Source organism: Thermobia domestica, chromosome 9, assembly GCF_964235325.1.
Source record: "Thermobia domestica chromosome 9, izTheDome1.hap1.1, whole genome shotgun sequence".
NCBI lineage: Eukaryota > Metazoa > Arthropoda > Insecta > Zygentoma > Lepismatidae > Thermobia > Thermobia domestica.
Genome location: NC_137462.1, coordinates 172,784,191 through 172,800,397, shown reverse-complemented (window position 1 = coordinate 172,800,397; position 16,207 = coordinate 172,784,191). Strand labels below are relative to the sequence as shown.

Below are 16,207 nucleotides of genomic sequence, written 5' to 3'. Positions count from 1 at the left end.
TGTAGAAACAAGTGAAAACACTTTTCATAATCCGGACAGTTTTGGATATTATGTATAGTGATGTTAGGTGGAAAATTTTCCACTATATTTAACTGCGCATTAAGATATACAATTCCTGTAGAGGAAAATTAGGCAGCAACAAATTATAATTTTCCAATTAGATTTCGGGAACCAGAAAATTTTCTAATATTTCAAGTTGTGAAGTAAAAATTTACATAGTCTCTCTCTCTCTCTCTATTATATCTACTTATTTATAAATGTTGCAGAATATAAATCTATAAAAGTAGTAAAGCTATGAGAAAACCGTCTTATGCGTATTAAACTGACAAAATCTAATATTGTAAGATCAAAGGTGGATTCTGAGGGAAGAACGCATTGAAGTTTTTGAAACATTCTTGAAATGAAGAATCGTTAGATTTTCATTTCATGAAACTTTGTAAGACAATACTTATTACCAATAAATTCTACGGCTAAACAACGATGTAGGAATAAGTGGAGTATGTTTTTATGAATCGGAAAATATTCATGACTTTTAATAATTGAAATTTTAAATAATGGAATTGGATATTTGTACTCTACGAACTCATGTTCTCTGCACTTTGCATACACACACACAGCGAGAGCGAGCGAGCGAGAGAGAGAGAGAGAGAGAGAGAGAGGAGTTGAATTGAGTTGCTTTTGAGTTTAACGTTCCTTTCAGCAGCGAGACTATATAAGACGGGACCAACTCATTAACGTGAAATCCGAACTACATGAGCTCCTGCTGGAAATCGAAGCCAGGTCTTCCATGCCAAAGGCGCGTATGCTAACTGCTTAGCAACGAAGGAGCTCGCAGATGAAGAGAGAGAGAGAAACACTGTGTAAAAGTTTACTTCCCAGCTTGAAATATTAGAAAATTTTCCGGTTCCCGAAAGCTAATTGGAAAATTATAATTTGTTGCTAACTAACTTTCCTCTACAGAAATTCAATTTTGTAGCTGAATGTGCAGTTAAATATAATGGAAAATTTTCCATTTAACATCACTATACATAATATCCAAAATTGTCCAGCTTATGAAAAGTTTTTTCCACTTCACACTTCATCACTTTTCCACATAGTGATGAAAATTTTTCGATCTATGAAAATTCCTTTCACTTGTTTCTACAGAGCAATAAACCTTTCCGATTCACAAAAAGTTGTTTCACTTTTTGCTTCTAAATGATGAAAATTTTCCGACTCATAAAAAGTTCTTTAATTTTTCCATATAAGACAGAAAATATTTCGATTCATGAAAAATTGTTTAACTTGTTTCACATGCTACTGAAAATTGTCTGAGCCATGAAAATTTTCAGATTCTTTAAACGATCTTTCACTTTTTTACATTTCTGTACATGAATTCAAACAATTTTATGATTGCTGAGGAATTGTTACTTGATTACTGACATTTTTTTAGAACGGAAAATTTTCCGGAAAAATATAGCGGAAAATTTTCCTCCTCACATCACTATATGTAATACATTGTTACATAATAAAATATTTAAAGATTATTACCAGTTCTTTTTTTTATAAGAAGTTATAAAAGAATTTTGTGGAATTGTATTTGATTGCATATGTGCTTTTGTTATTTGATTAATGTGTTTCCTTTTGTATGATTTCCCCCGTTTAGATGAAGAATTGCCCGATTATATCATGGTTATGGTTGCTAACAAGAAAACCAAGGCTCAGATGGATGACGATCTACAACTATTTCTTGGATCAAACACAGAAAAATTTACTTCGTGGTTGCATCAAGTATTGCAGAAATTGCAGGAAGTAACTGTTGGTAGTGTAGGTACGTACACGAGGAATCTTTTTAGATAAAAATATTTTAAAAATAAATCTTCATGCCATATTTCCTTTTCTTGATGTCGTGCAACTCATGGTTCATTTCAGCTGATAGATCAAAACATTTTTTTAACGAAATTTTGGTGTTCCTCATTCCAACATCAACCCCGACACGGGAAATACAGGGTGTCCGAGAAGTCCTTCCCTAATTACAGAAATTGATAACTCAGGCTAGAAATAAGATAGAAATATGAAACTGGTGTTGAATTGTTTACAAACTATAAAAGTTTTGGTCACATCAGTACACTTCCACATGAGCACCCTTGGTAGCACGTAGCACATCTAGGCGATATTCAATTTCCATCCACACATTAGCCAACATCACTGGAGGGATCGATGCAACGACTGTGGTTATTCGTTGCTGCAGGGTTTCAAGATCTGGTACACGTGTTCGGTAGACCTCATCCTTGACATAACCCCATAAAAAGAAGTCTAATGGGGTTATGTCAGGAGAGCGTGGAGGCCAAGCTGTTGGTCCATCACGACCAATCCATCGCCCGGGAAATGTCCTATCGAGATAGGCACGGACGTCCAAACCCCAATGAGGTGGTGCACCGTCTTGCTGAAAAACGACATCGGGACGATACTGAAGCAGCTGAGGAACAGCATATAGCTGCAACATATCCAGGTACACTGCAGATGTGATGGTATCCTCAGCGAAGAAGAATGGCCCGATAATTCGATCGTGCAATAACGCGCACCAAACATTCACCTTTGGACTGCCTCTGGTGAACTCCCTGACCTCCATGGGGGGTTCTGAACCCCAAATGTGTACATTATGGCGATTCACTACTCCACTGACAAAGAATGTCGCTTCGTCGGAAAAGGCAATTCGTCTGAGATAACCATTATCGTCCTCAATACGTGATAGCATTTCGACCGCAAAGTCATATCGACGTGTACCGTCGTCGGGCAACAAGGCCTGAACGAGTTGCACTTTCTAAGCACGAAACAATAAACGTTTGTGTAAAATGTCATGGATAGAGCTATTTGGCATCTGTAATTCACGTGAGGCCCTGCGCACCGATTTCTTAGGACTTCTCAGAAAAGACTGCCACACAGCCTCTACCGTGTCTGCTGAGGTTCTTGGTCGACCAGACCTCGGAAGGTCAGCAACCGACCCTGTGTTCTTGAACTTCTCATACCAGGCTTTAATGCTCTTGACATCAGGTGGAGTCCTCCCAAATGTTGTCTGGAACTGTCTCTGCACCGTGGTTGGTGATCGTGTCTCATGGTACCACAGGACACATTGTGCCTTCTCCTGGTTGGTTGGCATGGCTTCTTGGGCTTCTTACTTACGTACTACAAACCTAAAACAAAAAAATTAGACTTGGCAAAACAGAACAAACCTAACACAGACAAAAACTTTTATAGTTTGTAAACAATTCAACACCAGTTTCATATTTCTATCTTATTTCTAGCCTAAGTTATCAATTTCTGTAATCAGAGAAGGACTTCTCGGACACCCTGTATAAAATGTATGTAAATATATCTAAAGAAGTAATTAGAACTCTCATAATAGCTCTACATATTTTAAAATACTTTATTTCATTTATCTGCATTAGTGAGATAAGTAACACGCTTTATATATATATATTTAAATTAACAGTTGTTATTTTCTTTGTAATGAGGTTTTGAAAGATATTGAGAGTGGATGCAAATGATGACAGGCTTGAGATTTGAATGGGTACTTACTGTATTCATACATATTAATATGTAATCCAAAAGCAAATACTGCCTGTATGGGAGAAGTATGAGGGTACTAATATGAGAACGGCGGAAGTTGAAATGATAAAGATGTGTGTTTCTTTGACCCTCTTTTAAACAGAGGTTCTTGAAAAGACAAAAATTAGAATTTCAACAGAATTGGTTTTAGTGTGATTCACAACCGCTTCCAACACCGAAATGAAAGAATTATGGAAATTAACTTTATAACGAATAAGTTCTTAATTTTAGAAATTCAGTTAAAAAATACGGCGAAAACAAGTGAATGCTTTCGTACATAAATAATAGCCAATACTTCTTCTAAAGACAAAAGTTTAAAATTGTATTGTTTGGTAGTGGGGTTTGATAATGGCTAAAAGAAACAGCAATTTCTTCTTTCCATCAGGTGGAAGCGAATTGGATTGAAAATTTAGATTGTACACGTACTGTATCTTAAAAGATGTTTCCCTCCCTGTTAGTGATTTGTTTTTCCGTAGGCAATTGCAAAGAGGTGGGGAGAAGGGGAGTTTGTTTTGATTGCTTAGTATTTCAAATGAATAGTAAGTAGACTTCATTCGAATTTTGGAAAGCTTGATGATCTTTTTTCGTTGCATTAATCACCCTCGAAAATGCATCAGTTGTTATCAATCATAAATCCACCAATAGCACAAGTAAACATGAAGTTACTTATTGAACTGATAGGATGCATTGTAATTGTCTCAATTGGAGGATTAAATCAAACATCCCTTCGTAAAATTATAGCATTCTCATCAATTAATTATCTAGTGTGCATTTGCGTAGAAGGTCATAAGCAAGAACTCTGAAGTTAGAGTTGGTTCTCTTCCTACCATGACTTTAAAACAGGAAAGATGATGATTTAACAACGTAGGTACTTAAGCACCAATTTCGAGGAACAGTGGTTAAATCTTACATAATTAATTTATTAAAAATGATTTATAGAATGTTATAGAAGAAAGAAAAAAAGAGAGTTTTTTTAAAGTAAAATTAAACAGTTAATTTTGAACAACAACAGGGAGTAATTTCTGTTGTTTACGGGCGTAGATTTAAGATAAATTTGTCATTCACCCCTAAATTTTGTAACAAAAGAAGCAACAGAAGGCCATACATTTTGGGATTACACTTAAATCCATTGAACTTCCAAGTGGGCTCATTTAGAATAAATTCAAGGTAGGGTTTGGTGTTAACGAATGATAAGCATGGTTCTTGTACGGACAGGAATGATACCGGTAATGGAGTCCACGAATCAACGGAAAAGTTAATATAGGCGTTTAAGTGAGTTCGACATTGGCTTATTTTATTATTAAAAATGAAATTGAATAGCGTAATTTGTATTTCTCTGTGCAATATTTCGTATACAGAAGTCCGGTAAACTTCTGGCTGTTCCCATAATGTTTATTGAATATTCTCTTATGTTATCCTGATTTATATCTTCTGAACTTGATGTATGAAAAAGTTTAATGGATCATCACCACTGAGTTAAAGTACGAGGTACGTCCAGAAAGTTAAGTTTCCGAAGGCGTAAACACAAAGAAGATAAAATGATCTTGAAACATTTAATGTCACAGATAAAGCACGGGTGACACTATTGTTCAACATATTTATCACCGGAGTTCAAACACTTGTCATACAATGGGATCAACATTCCGATGTCGTGAAAGTCAGCTACTTAAGAGTAGAACCACTGTGTGACAGTGTGGGCTACAATTGTTTATCACTATCAAAATGCTTACCGCACAGAAATTTCTTGAGATGTTGGAAGACACGAAAATCATTCGAAGCAAGATCTAGATTATACGGCGGGTGACGAACGATCTTCTGGAGTCGTTCCACTAGGTTATGTTTGATCACTCTTCGTATAGCTCGGATATTGCTCGTGTGATTTTACTATCTTTTCACATCTCAGGAAATTCCTGTGCGATAAGCATTTTAATAGCGATCAACAATTGCAGACAGTTATCATACCTGGTTCTATTCCTATAGGGTTGACTTACGAATTGGAATGTAGAAGTTGAACGCACAGTGTTGACAAGTGTGAATTCCGGTGGTGAATATGCTGAAAAATAGTCACACCCATGCTGTATCTGTAGCAATAAATGTTTTAAGATTACTATTCGTCTTTATATTTTCCGCCCTAATGGAAACTTACTTTTTGGACGCGCCACGTAGCTAAATAACCGAAGGTTTTGAGATGAAAACGGTTTTATACCCTAATTATTTACACTGAGCGAGTTCCATATACTTTCGTCTGTAACATTCCCATATCTCAATTTATAGTTACCAAAAGTTTTTTTGACAATATCTCGATGCCAAATTATATTTATGTGTATTTCTTTTTCGTGAAATGGCGTCTGTATTTCTAATTATGAAGTGACACTGTATATATATATATATATATATATATATATATATATATATATATATATATATATATATATATATATATATATATATATATATTTGGTGTTTGTTTCTTTCTGATGAAATACGATCACCGAAATATCCGCAAGAAAGAACTTTCAGTAGCAAACTTTAGACACAATTTCTTTTTCTTTTACCAATTAAGATATGGCAACATTGTAGGCGTGCGTGAAGAAAACATGGATGTTGCTCAGTATAAATAATTATAGTGTGGTTAAAATCACCATTAAGGAAAAAATGTTCTACTTTATTAAATATAAAACTCTATCTATATACGAAACACCGTGCTCGTGGGTTTTCTCGGGATTCTCCCGTTTCCTCCCACTTTCTTCATTCCACCATTTCACTCATCTCTCATAATCACCGTCTCCTTTAGCCTAACCGGCATAACCGTGGGACGTAAAACTTAAAGATTTCATTTCATTTTCTATCTATATACAGGTTAGAAAAAAGATAAATTTTATTTTATATTTAACATAACTTGTGTAAGCTTACTGACCCCTGAAAGCTAAAGCTATATATATAAATGCACATACACACACTTAGTATCTTATATCGAGTAGAGTCGAGAGAATTATTGTTACGTTATCAAATGCTTCAAGTGAGATAAGTCAACAACATCGTGATGGTATGTGTATATAAGTGATATTTCTGATAGTGATAAGTTTAGTGTAAGTAATAGTGATAAGTTGAGTGTAAGCATGTGAATTGAGTTGAATTTCCTGTTGAACTACATTCAATTAATATTAATTCGCTGGTCTCTAAATTTAGGTTTCAGTATTGCATAATAACTTTGATATTGATATTTCGTATTCGTCTTCTTGATCATCATCATCTTCTTCTTCTTCTTCTTCTTCTTCTTCTTCTTCTTATTATTATTATTATTATTATTATTATTATTATTATTATTATTATTATTATTATTATTATTATTATTATTATTATTATTATTATTATTATTATAGATTTGAAAAAATCCAAAAGCGAGAAGAAGAGGAAATCATCAACTGGTGAAGCTGACAGTGAACCAGTGAAGAAAGAAAAGAAAAGGAAGTCGTCGGATGCAAGCATAAAATCAAGTGACAGTAGTGCCAAGAAAACTAAAAAAGACTTATCAGACGATGACAATGTCAAAAAACTTGGAAAGAATGTGGAGATTTCCAAGAAAGCTAGAAAAAATAGTGAAGAAGACAGCAGTTCAACGGTTGCAAAAGTATCAAGGGTAGAAACAAAATCCAAAGAACCAGAAGCAGGGACAAAATCTAAAGAATCGGGTTGTAGTGTTGAATCAAATAGTCGAAGCGCTTCAACGGAAGATATTCCGTTGCCGAGCGAGGAGTCAGTGTCCGTAATAAAGGAAAAGAAACCTGTGCAAAATAGTAACTGTAATAAGAGCGAAAGTCAATCATCGTCTGACAATAAGTTAAACAGTGAGGAACCAGTGAAGTCTCAGGAAGTGACAGTGGTGAGAAGGTTACCGAGTGTAGAACAATTAAGCTTCCCACAACCTCCGATTGAAAGTGACGAAGAAGATCAGGATTTCATTAACATCAAAGCCGATGCAGAGGCAGGTGAGCAAATTCAAAATTGTGTCACATCTATGTAATGTAACGAAGGGATACATTTTTCCTATATACCTATTATTATTATAAGTCATAAACATTTCAGTCTACGAGTAACGCTAAAATACAGATTTCTAACCATTTTAGAGTTACGAGAGTAAACATTTGGGCGAAAATAAGTAGTTATTTTTAATTCTTATTATAAACGCCAGACTCGTGTGCGTGAATTTTGTAGGGGTTCTTGTGTTTCTTCTCACTTTGCAATTCAACCATTATTATTCATTTCATCATCACCGTCTTCTATAACTTCGATGCATTACCGTGGGTCGTCAAACTCAAAGACAGAAAGAAAAGCGCAAGACACCTGGCAATCATGCTAATTCCCAATACTTCACAGTCAGGCTAACCTATAGTTGTCGCTAACTTCACTGCTTCCTACCGACACCAAGAGATGTCGCTAGCCTGTGGATAATTTGCAGACGAGCCGAAGGCTTGGAGGAACAATAAGGAAGTAATTAACGCATTTTTAATACTATTTAAAAAGTGGTAGTGTAGATCTACCTTATTCCTTGCAACCTTTTAATTACGTAATATATATGTAGGAATCTCTTAAGGACGCAATAAACAAGATAGATCCATACTAGCACGTTTTAAATAATTACCTGTTTCCAGTATCCAGTATACTGTAGTTGCTGGGTTTTTGGTTGTCGGGGCAGCTATCTTCTTTTTGGCCCTATAGCTAGGATTGGATCAGGGGTTTGGTTGTAAATTTTAGGGGAGCTAAATGTTAATTGTTAAAATGGAAAATAATTATAATATGAACAGTGTATAAATCCAAAATTATTTCGTTGTTACGACCACCTTACAATTTAGCCCTAACTCATCTACATAATAACTTGAGTATATAAACCAGCCAGTCGTTGGCGTTTACAGTTAGGACATTGCTGCGTTTTGTAAGCTTACTGCCAACCTACCAAAAGCATACCATAAACATTTGCCCCTCAGAAAAAACAATTAACATTTAAATAACTACGTATGCATCTTCACTCATATAGCTATTTGACACTTTCAATGATTCACTTGAGGATCAGTGGCGAATCCGCGGGGGGGGGGGACGATCGAGGCGATCGTCCCCGCAGAAGAGGAATCTTTCTTATCTAATATAAATAAAATAAAGAGTTTGTTTGTCTGTGTCCGGCCTGGGGACCAGACGAGTGGACCGAGAGTTACCAAATTTTGGTCAGGGGTGCCTTGGTCGAAGCCCCAGATCAAGATGAAGCGCTTTTTTCAAATTTCTGACTAGGGGTGTCTCAGGAAGGGGGGGGGCGTTTATCGGGACTGACCTGGGGATCAGAGAAGTTGACCGAGAGTTACGAAATTTTGGTCGCGGATACCTTGGTCCAGGTCCCAGACTAGAGTGAAACGTTTGTGTCAAAATTCAAACCAGAGGGGCGTTTGCCGGGACATGTAGGAGTAGTAGAAAATGACCGATATTAGTGTCGAATTCATAGTTTTCGCGGTCGCTGAGATCAATGGTGAAACTCCCATCGCATTAACTTCCAAATTCACCGTATTCGGGTGCGTGCTGGGGGTCACCGAGAGGTGGGGTGTATACCGAGACATGTAAGAGTAATCCAAAATGACCGATATTCGTGTCAAACCCATAGTTTTCGCAGTCGCTGAGATCAATGGTGACACTTCCGTTAGCGACGACTTATAAATCCAGCTACCATTGTATGCGGGCCGGGGTCAGTGGGGGGGGGGGGGGATACCGAGGCATGTGAAAGTAGCCCAGAATGACTGATATTAGTATCAAATCCATAGTTTTCGCGGTCTGGGAAAGTAGCAGCCTTTAAAATGAAATGATTAAATTGTCTGAGCTGGGCACACCAAAAATAATGCACAGATAAGTTTATTACAAATAGCCCCCGAACAGCCGATAGGTATAGTTCTGATGAGGTGCGTTTACCTTAAGAACCCTGGCAACACTTATCGTTTATACTTGCGTATAACGGGGACACACTGTAAGTTATGCACTGGCTAAGTCATAGTTTGCACAAGCACTTGGGTTAACACTGCACTCACTAATTTAAAATGTTTATTCAGTCCAGAATTATATGATACATGAATAAATGTATATAGATAGGTATGCATACTTGCTTGTTATAGTCATAATAATAATAGTTCAAATGCAAATTCACTCAACTAATAATTGCAAAATGGATATTTAACACATACACCAGAATATTGCAACATAATATGAATAAAATGAGAAAACACTTCAAATAATGAATAAACTTCAACTTATAAAACACTTATCACTTTCGTTGCAATTAATTGAAAAATAAAAGATAAATATTAAAATGAATATATATAAAATGAAATGAAATCTTTAAGTTTTACGTCCCACGGTTATATCGGTTAGGCTAAAGGAGACGGTGATGATGAGAGATGAGTGAAATGAAGAAAGTGGGAGGAAAACGGGAGAACACCGAGAAAACCGACGATCACGGGGTTTGTCCACCACAAAGTCCATACGGCGCGAGCGGGGATCGAACCAGGGACCCCAAGCACCGGAGGTGAACGCTCTACCACTGAGCCACCGCGCCCGCTACCAATCCAATGAAATATCCTCTTCGTTCATTCTCTTCCCATTGAATGAACACTCGATGACTTAATCTTCTGCACCTATCCTCTTCCCATTGGATAGGGCTAGGTGCAATGGTGGAAGTTCTTGACGTTCTCTGCATTCCTCTCTGTCCTATCCTAGTTTAGGACTTTTTTTTTTTTTTTTTTTTTTTTTTTTTTGTATTCGAATGTAGGGCGCCAACGCTTGTATTTTATCTTTACTTTACTGTACTTAATTGCACAGAGACTGATTAGACATATGAATTACGTCTCTCTCTCTCTCTTTCTTGTTTTTTTGTTTTTTAATCTGCTGCCGCTGCTCCTGCATTCGTGTTAATTGGAATGTGAATAAAACATGTGTTCTTATTGTTTGGACCTACGTGTGTTCTTCCGTGTGTTATATTCTTCGTGTATGTATATCAAATGTATATCCTTTACGTGTTATATGTGATTATTACGATAAAGATAAATTAGCGTAACCATGGTTAAAAGGAAGTTGACTTGGGATGGGTTAACAAAAGAAATGTAAGTATTTCTTCGTTTGCTACACTCTTTTTATGCGTATCACACACGATAGACATGACCCAATTTTCGTCACCTATATGCAACTCCACCAAATAAACACATGGTACACAATATATTGATACTTGATACTTAAATGTACGTATATATGATATGATGCTGAATAAATATATAACACAATATGCCTACGAGTATAATTTTAATGATGACAATTATATGGATATTATTAGGAAGAGGGAAATAAACCAATATAAAGTCGAATGATGGAGTCTTATACTGCAGCATTGTCAGATGTCTACAGATGCCAACCTGTATCCGTCTTAGGGATGGTCTGACGACTATGAACAAGAGCCAACCCACAAAACCAAATAAACCTACCCACTATAAATATGACCACGAAGACACAAGAGATTATAACGGTATGGACTGGCATGAATTTTTAAATCAACCCTCGTATTTTTCCAATGTCAATTCTTAGAAATATAACGCAATCAGCTAACATTTGGAGGAGAATAATGCTCAGGAATTTGTCACCCAAAAGGTGCCTCACTTTTCCAGACAGCCCTGCTTCCTCCCGTCAGCCCATATTAGGAAGAGGAATTTAGCTACTCTCGTGCTGTCCACCCACGCACCAAGCCCTCATGACGATGACAGATTTTTACGTGACAATGTGAGATCTATCAATAATCGTCAATCGTACAACTTATTGGAACAATCAGTGTTTTTAATGTGATTTCAATTAACCTATGAACCATTTATTATATATAATTAGCAATATTATGAAGCAAAAACTTAATGTTTTCTACGAACTATATTTTAGTTTGTCAGTGTATTCTTGCGCCGCTAACTGGCAACTATGCGACGCAGGAAGAGGACCGGGAGAGAGGACATTCTCTTTCAAGATGTGAAGGTGCAAGTGTTTCTACTTTGAGAACAGACAAGATTGTTCTCCAAATACTCTCAAAGGAGAGAGTATCATTCTTTCAAGATGTGAAAGTCAGAGTGTTTCATAATGTTATAGTAGTACTACGTATTAAACTCACACTCTCCAATATTAATTTGCATAAAATCAAAGTAAAAAGGAAGAAATGCAATGAAAATTTGTACTCTGCAGGTCCTGATAGTCTACTGTTCAAATAATAGGTTTTACCCCTCCTAATGAAAGTAAATATGTTTTGTGAACTTTATACAGCGATGTAAGTGAAGTGTCTGTAGTGAACTGCATAGCCACTAACCGATTCATCATATTCGTTCGGTCGTAAACTTCGCGTATTATTTCGGTATCGTATCGGTTCGTATACCATAATTATTGGGCCATCTTTTTTTTTCTTTAAGTGAAATCTTGTGTTCTCACATGTGTGTAAATGTTTTATTTTCATTGAAGTTAAAATTTAAATATAAGTGATTTGCAAAATATCTCTTTTTTTTATATGCAATGAAAAGTAATATTTAATAACCTTAAAGTGTGCGATCTATATTATCTCTTTCTCAGTGAATGGAGGATATTATTTTCTAAAAGTGTACATGGCCTAGAGCAGGATTAAAAGGTAAGGTATCTGTAAAGCAGTGGAGGGCAAACATTACTTTCGTCTCTCACTACCCATCTGGCGTAAATTTCACATGGCTGCCCCACCTTGTATTCTTTTACAGGTATTGACCAGTATATCGTGAGCTGACGTACCAGCGACGGTGGGTATATGGCTTATGCCTCTGACATGTATAACGCCCGAATCCCAGGACCGTGGGAGTGAGACTATTTGTTTACTTGCCAGTTCCTTATCGGATCTATTAGTCTTTTACAAATGAATGATGTTTTAAGGAAGACTTATAAAAAGATCCAAGGTTCGAATCCCAATATTATTATATCTGGCTTTCGTCACGGAACCCAGCACCCTTATATCTGTCGCTCCAAACAGAAACACACTACAATTAATAGTAAAATGTGTTTCGACCTCCCAAACTCCCATTATAAGATGTGGTTAACAAAAAGAAGTTATTCTAAAGAAACCCCCTAGAGTTTTATAAAAAACAAATAATAATAATAATAATAATAAATAAAAAAATAATTGCACATGAAATTCATGGCAAAACGTAGTCGTAGGTTTTCAAGGTAAAACTTCAATGTTGTTCCTCTTACAACAAAAGGAATACTCTAGTAAAATGTGTGAATGCTCTAATAACTTCTAATATATCTACAAATTCAATCTTACTTCTTCAAAACACTACTGGTAGTATTTCTCTAATAGATTAAACAATTTTCGCTCATCTAAGTAATCGTGTCGCACATACCACAAAACACTTTCATCAATAAAGCTAGAATGCATTTTCACTTCTTGTTCTGCGATGTTTACACTGCACAACTGATCTTCCTTACGTTCTTCTTCTTCAAATATGTTTGCACCAACTTTCTTCCAAGAAAATTACACAAGACAATATGCTCTCCCTTTTGTAAATGCACATTCGTTACACGTTTAGTTACTTCTCGAAAAATGTTATATCGCAACAAACACAATTCGGATCCACTATCTAATAAACAAATTTTGGGTTGTTCGTTTAACAAAATTTTCACTCTCATAGTATTACGGCCTAATTCACACGTAATTACTTCCTCTTTATTAGTGTTGTCTACGTCATCGTCCGCTTGTATATTTTCTTCGTTGCACATGTGTGGAAAAATAATCCTGTTTACACTACTGAAATCCCTCCCCTTTGCAACCAAGTTGGAGGGCGCTACTAGTTTAAAAGCATAGCGCTGTGTGGATAAAATCCACCCTCTTGGTACGTAAACCGGCGTTGCTGAACGTTAGCGTTGTTCACATTGGGACCTTTGTTAAACGTTGGAAACCAATTACCGTTCTGATTCGAAGTGCTCGGAGGATTTTGTACATTAGCTTGGTTTTCTTGTGTTCTCACACTCTGCGTTTCACTTCTATTTTCACTTGCACTTACGTTCTGTTGCAGATTACTTTGTGAACGATTACCCCTATTCGCATTATGATTTCTATTAAAATTACCACGTCGTCTACGTTTATAGAATTTCTTTTTCTTTTTCCAACCCTGTTTGAAATTCGGACGCGAATTCTGATCACTGCCCACTTCACTGTTTTGTTCTTCTTTCACATTATTTACGCTAACATTGGCACCGCTTTGTTGTTGTGGTTTATTGCGCTGATTATCGTACATATTCGTTATACCTGACAATCCTTCAATAGACTGAACAAGAAACTGGTTAATATTATCGGGCATGGAACCCATCATAGCTAATTAGTACCGCTTGGGCAGGAGAGTGATGATGTGTGAGAACGTAATGGTTAGGTTTTTATATTCTTCCAAAGCCTGAATTTGGCTAAAACGGTCTCTCACAAAATCAACGACACTATTGAAACGCTTTGGATCGAACGGAATAGAACGTAAATTTCGCAGGCGTGTAGCTTTCACCAACGAACTTTCAAATGCATTCTGAAACTCTACCACTAACTCTTGGAATGTTTGACACATCTTACCGTGCAAATCATACCACTTTAATGCACTATCCTTAAGAATGAGCGGCATAATTGTTAGATATTCATCTTGCGGCACTCCAGCGAATGACATTTCTCTACCGAAATTTTCTAAAAATGTACTTGCACTTTCTTTTATCATGTCACCTGAAAATGTCGAGAGTTGTTTAATGCCAGCTAACCGTAACGAACAACGCTTTGCACTAACTTCATTGTTTCGTACACGCTTAGTATATGAGCTTTCCTTTTCAGTTTTGATTCTTGACACAGTCTTCCGTATTGTATCACTTTCCTCTTCAGTATCGGACGCCGTTTGAGACTCACTGCTCGATTTCCTTTCACGCTTCATACTTCGAACTGAGCCGGTATTTCTTTGCGACTTATCACTTTCTGCATCTTGGTGCTCATTTACTAATTCTATGCGAGACACTCGCTCTGTTAGTCTATCGACCTCTTGTTTGATCTGTTCACCTAATTCACTAGCACGCAAACAAGTTTCGAAGCACTCATGACTTAACTTTTTTGTACACACTTGAATACACTCTTGTACGGGGATATGTACGAATCGAGACATACCTAACTGTTATATTGTGAAATGTTGGGAACAACGGTAAGAGTGTTACAAGAAATTCAAAGGAATTCCGTGTGGTGAAATAGTAACAGCCGGAACGATGGTCATACGAAGATCATAAGCAGAAAACAGAATATGTATATGAATTTGTGAATTTAGATAAAAGTAGTTGACAATACGTTAAAATTATTGAAAAATAGTTGTAGACTGATCACTAACGATGTTGGAAAATTATTGTGTTTCAGATTTTTAAATTGTATTGTAGCTTGAATTATGCTCTCGTCTGGAGCAATAGCTGTATAGATTTTTTTAACTATTTTTTTTTTTAATTTCTACGTTTTTCACTAAGAGTATGAGTTTGTGTTTTAGACGAGTAAATTTAGGCCAAAAAAGGAGATAACCTAAAAGTAATTGTAATAAAAGGTATTTTTATTGTTTCTGGTCTATCTATCTTAACAACAAGGCGCCATCATGGATATTTTCATAAACGATTTTGATAAACTTTTCTTGTGGCCCCGCGTAACGTAGTAGCTAACTCTTTCGCCTTTGGTGGGAGCGGTTCCGGGTTCGATTCCCGGTGGGGGCACTCGGTCGGAAAAGTGCAAAACGCTTTTTCAGGCCAGCCACGCCGGGGTAATACCTAATTTACAGGTCCCAGGCCGCTTCCTTCCTTCCTCAGTCCTGATAAACTTTTCTCGAAATATCTTCGCAATGAATCAAGCTAGAGATTTGGTTCTTGTCCTAAATCAAAGCTAATAAACAGTACAATTACCAAAATGTACAATTGGTATGATTGTATGCAGAATTCTTACATTAAGAGTGTCGGGACTTGTCCAGTACCAATAATTGTTACTGATAGTCCAGCTTGTTGTCGTTATTTTCATTTTTTTAATATATGTCTTTTCTTTGTAGATGATCTTGTAAATGAATTGTCGGAAGAGATCCCATCAGAACCTGTTAAGAGAGTATCTGTAGCTCCTATTCTGAAACATCTGGGAACGTCTCCCAAGAAGAACACTGTAGTGTCTATACGACGAGTGGAAGCAGATCAGTCTTCAAGTAGTGAGAGGAAAGAGCCTGTTCCTGTTAAATTTAATATTACGAATATAGGAGGCTCAAATAAGGTAGAAGGTCGACGAATAATTACTGTAAATGAAGCTAACCGTTCAGAATCAGTAAACTCTAAGTCTGAACAGGTAAATATCGTTCATAATTAATTTATTTTTATGATTTTATTTCTACTGTCTTATTTTCATATAAATATACATATTTATATTAATATAAGTCATAGTCTTGTTTACTCAATAAACGCAATAATATCTCTCATTACTGTTAATAGAAAATGCTTTTGGAAAGAGACACTAGTTTTGAGTGGATGTTTTTCGCACTGTGACTTTGGAATAAGTTTCTTTATTGAG

The 16,207-nt window shown here is 36.3% G+C and overlaps 1 protein-coding gene across 1 annotated transcript in view; it reads left to right on the top strand.

The window, feature by feature from the left end:
* Positions 1-16,207, top strand: part of Nab2 (Nuclear polyadenosine RNA-binding 2) — an 84,627-nt gene that overhangs the window by 20,357 nt on the left and 48,063 nt on the right. The window contains exons 3-5 of the mRNA XM_081772204.1: positions 1,646-1,810; positions 6,972-7,577; positions 15,702-15,985. Of these exons, the coding sequence (XP_081628330.1) occupies positions 1,646-1,810; positions 6,972-7,577; positions 15,702-15,985 (1,055 nt within the window). The remainder of the gene's footprint in view (positions 1-1,645; positions 1,811-6,971; positions 7,578-15,701; positions 15,986-16,207) is intronic.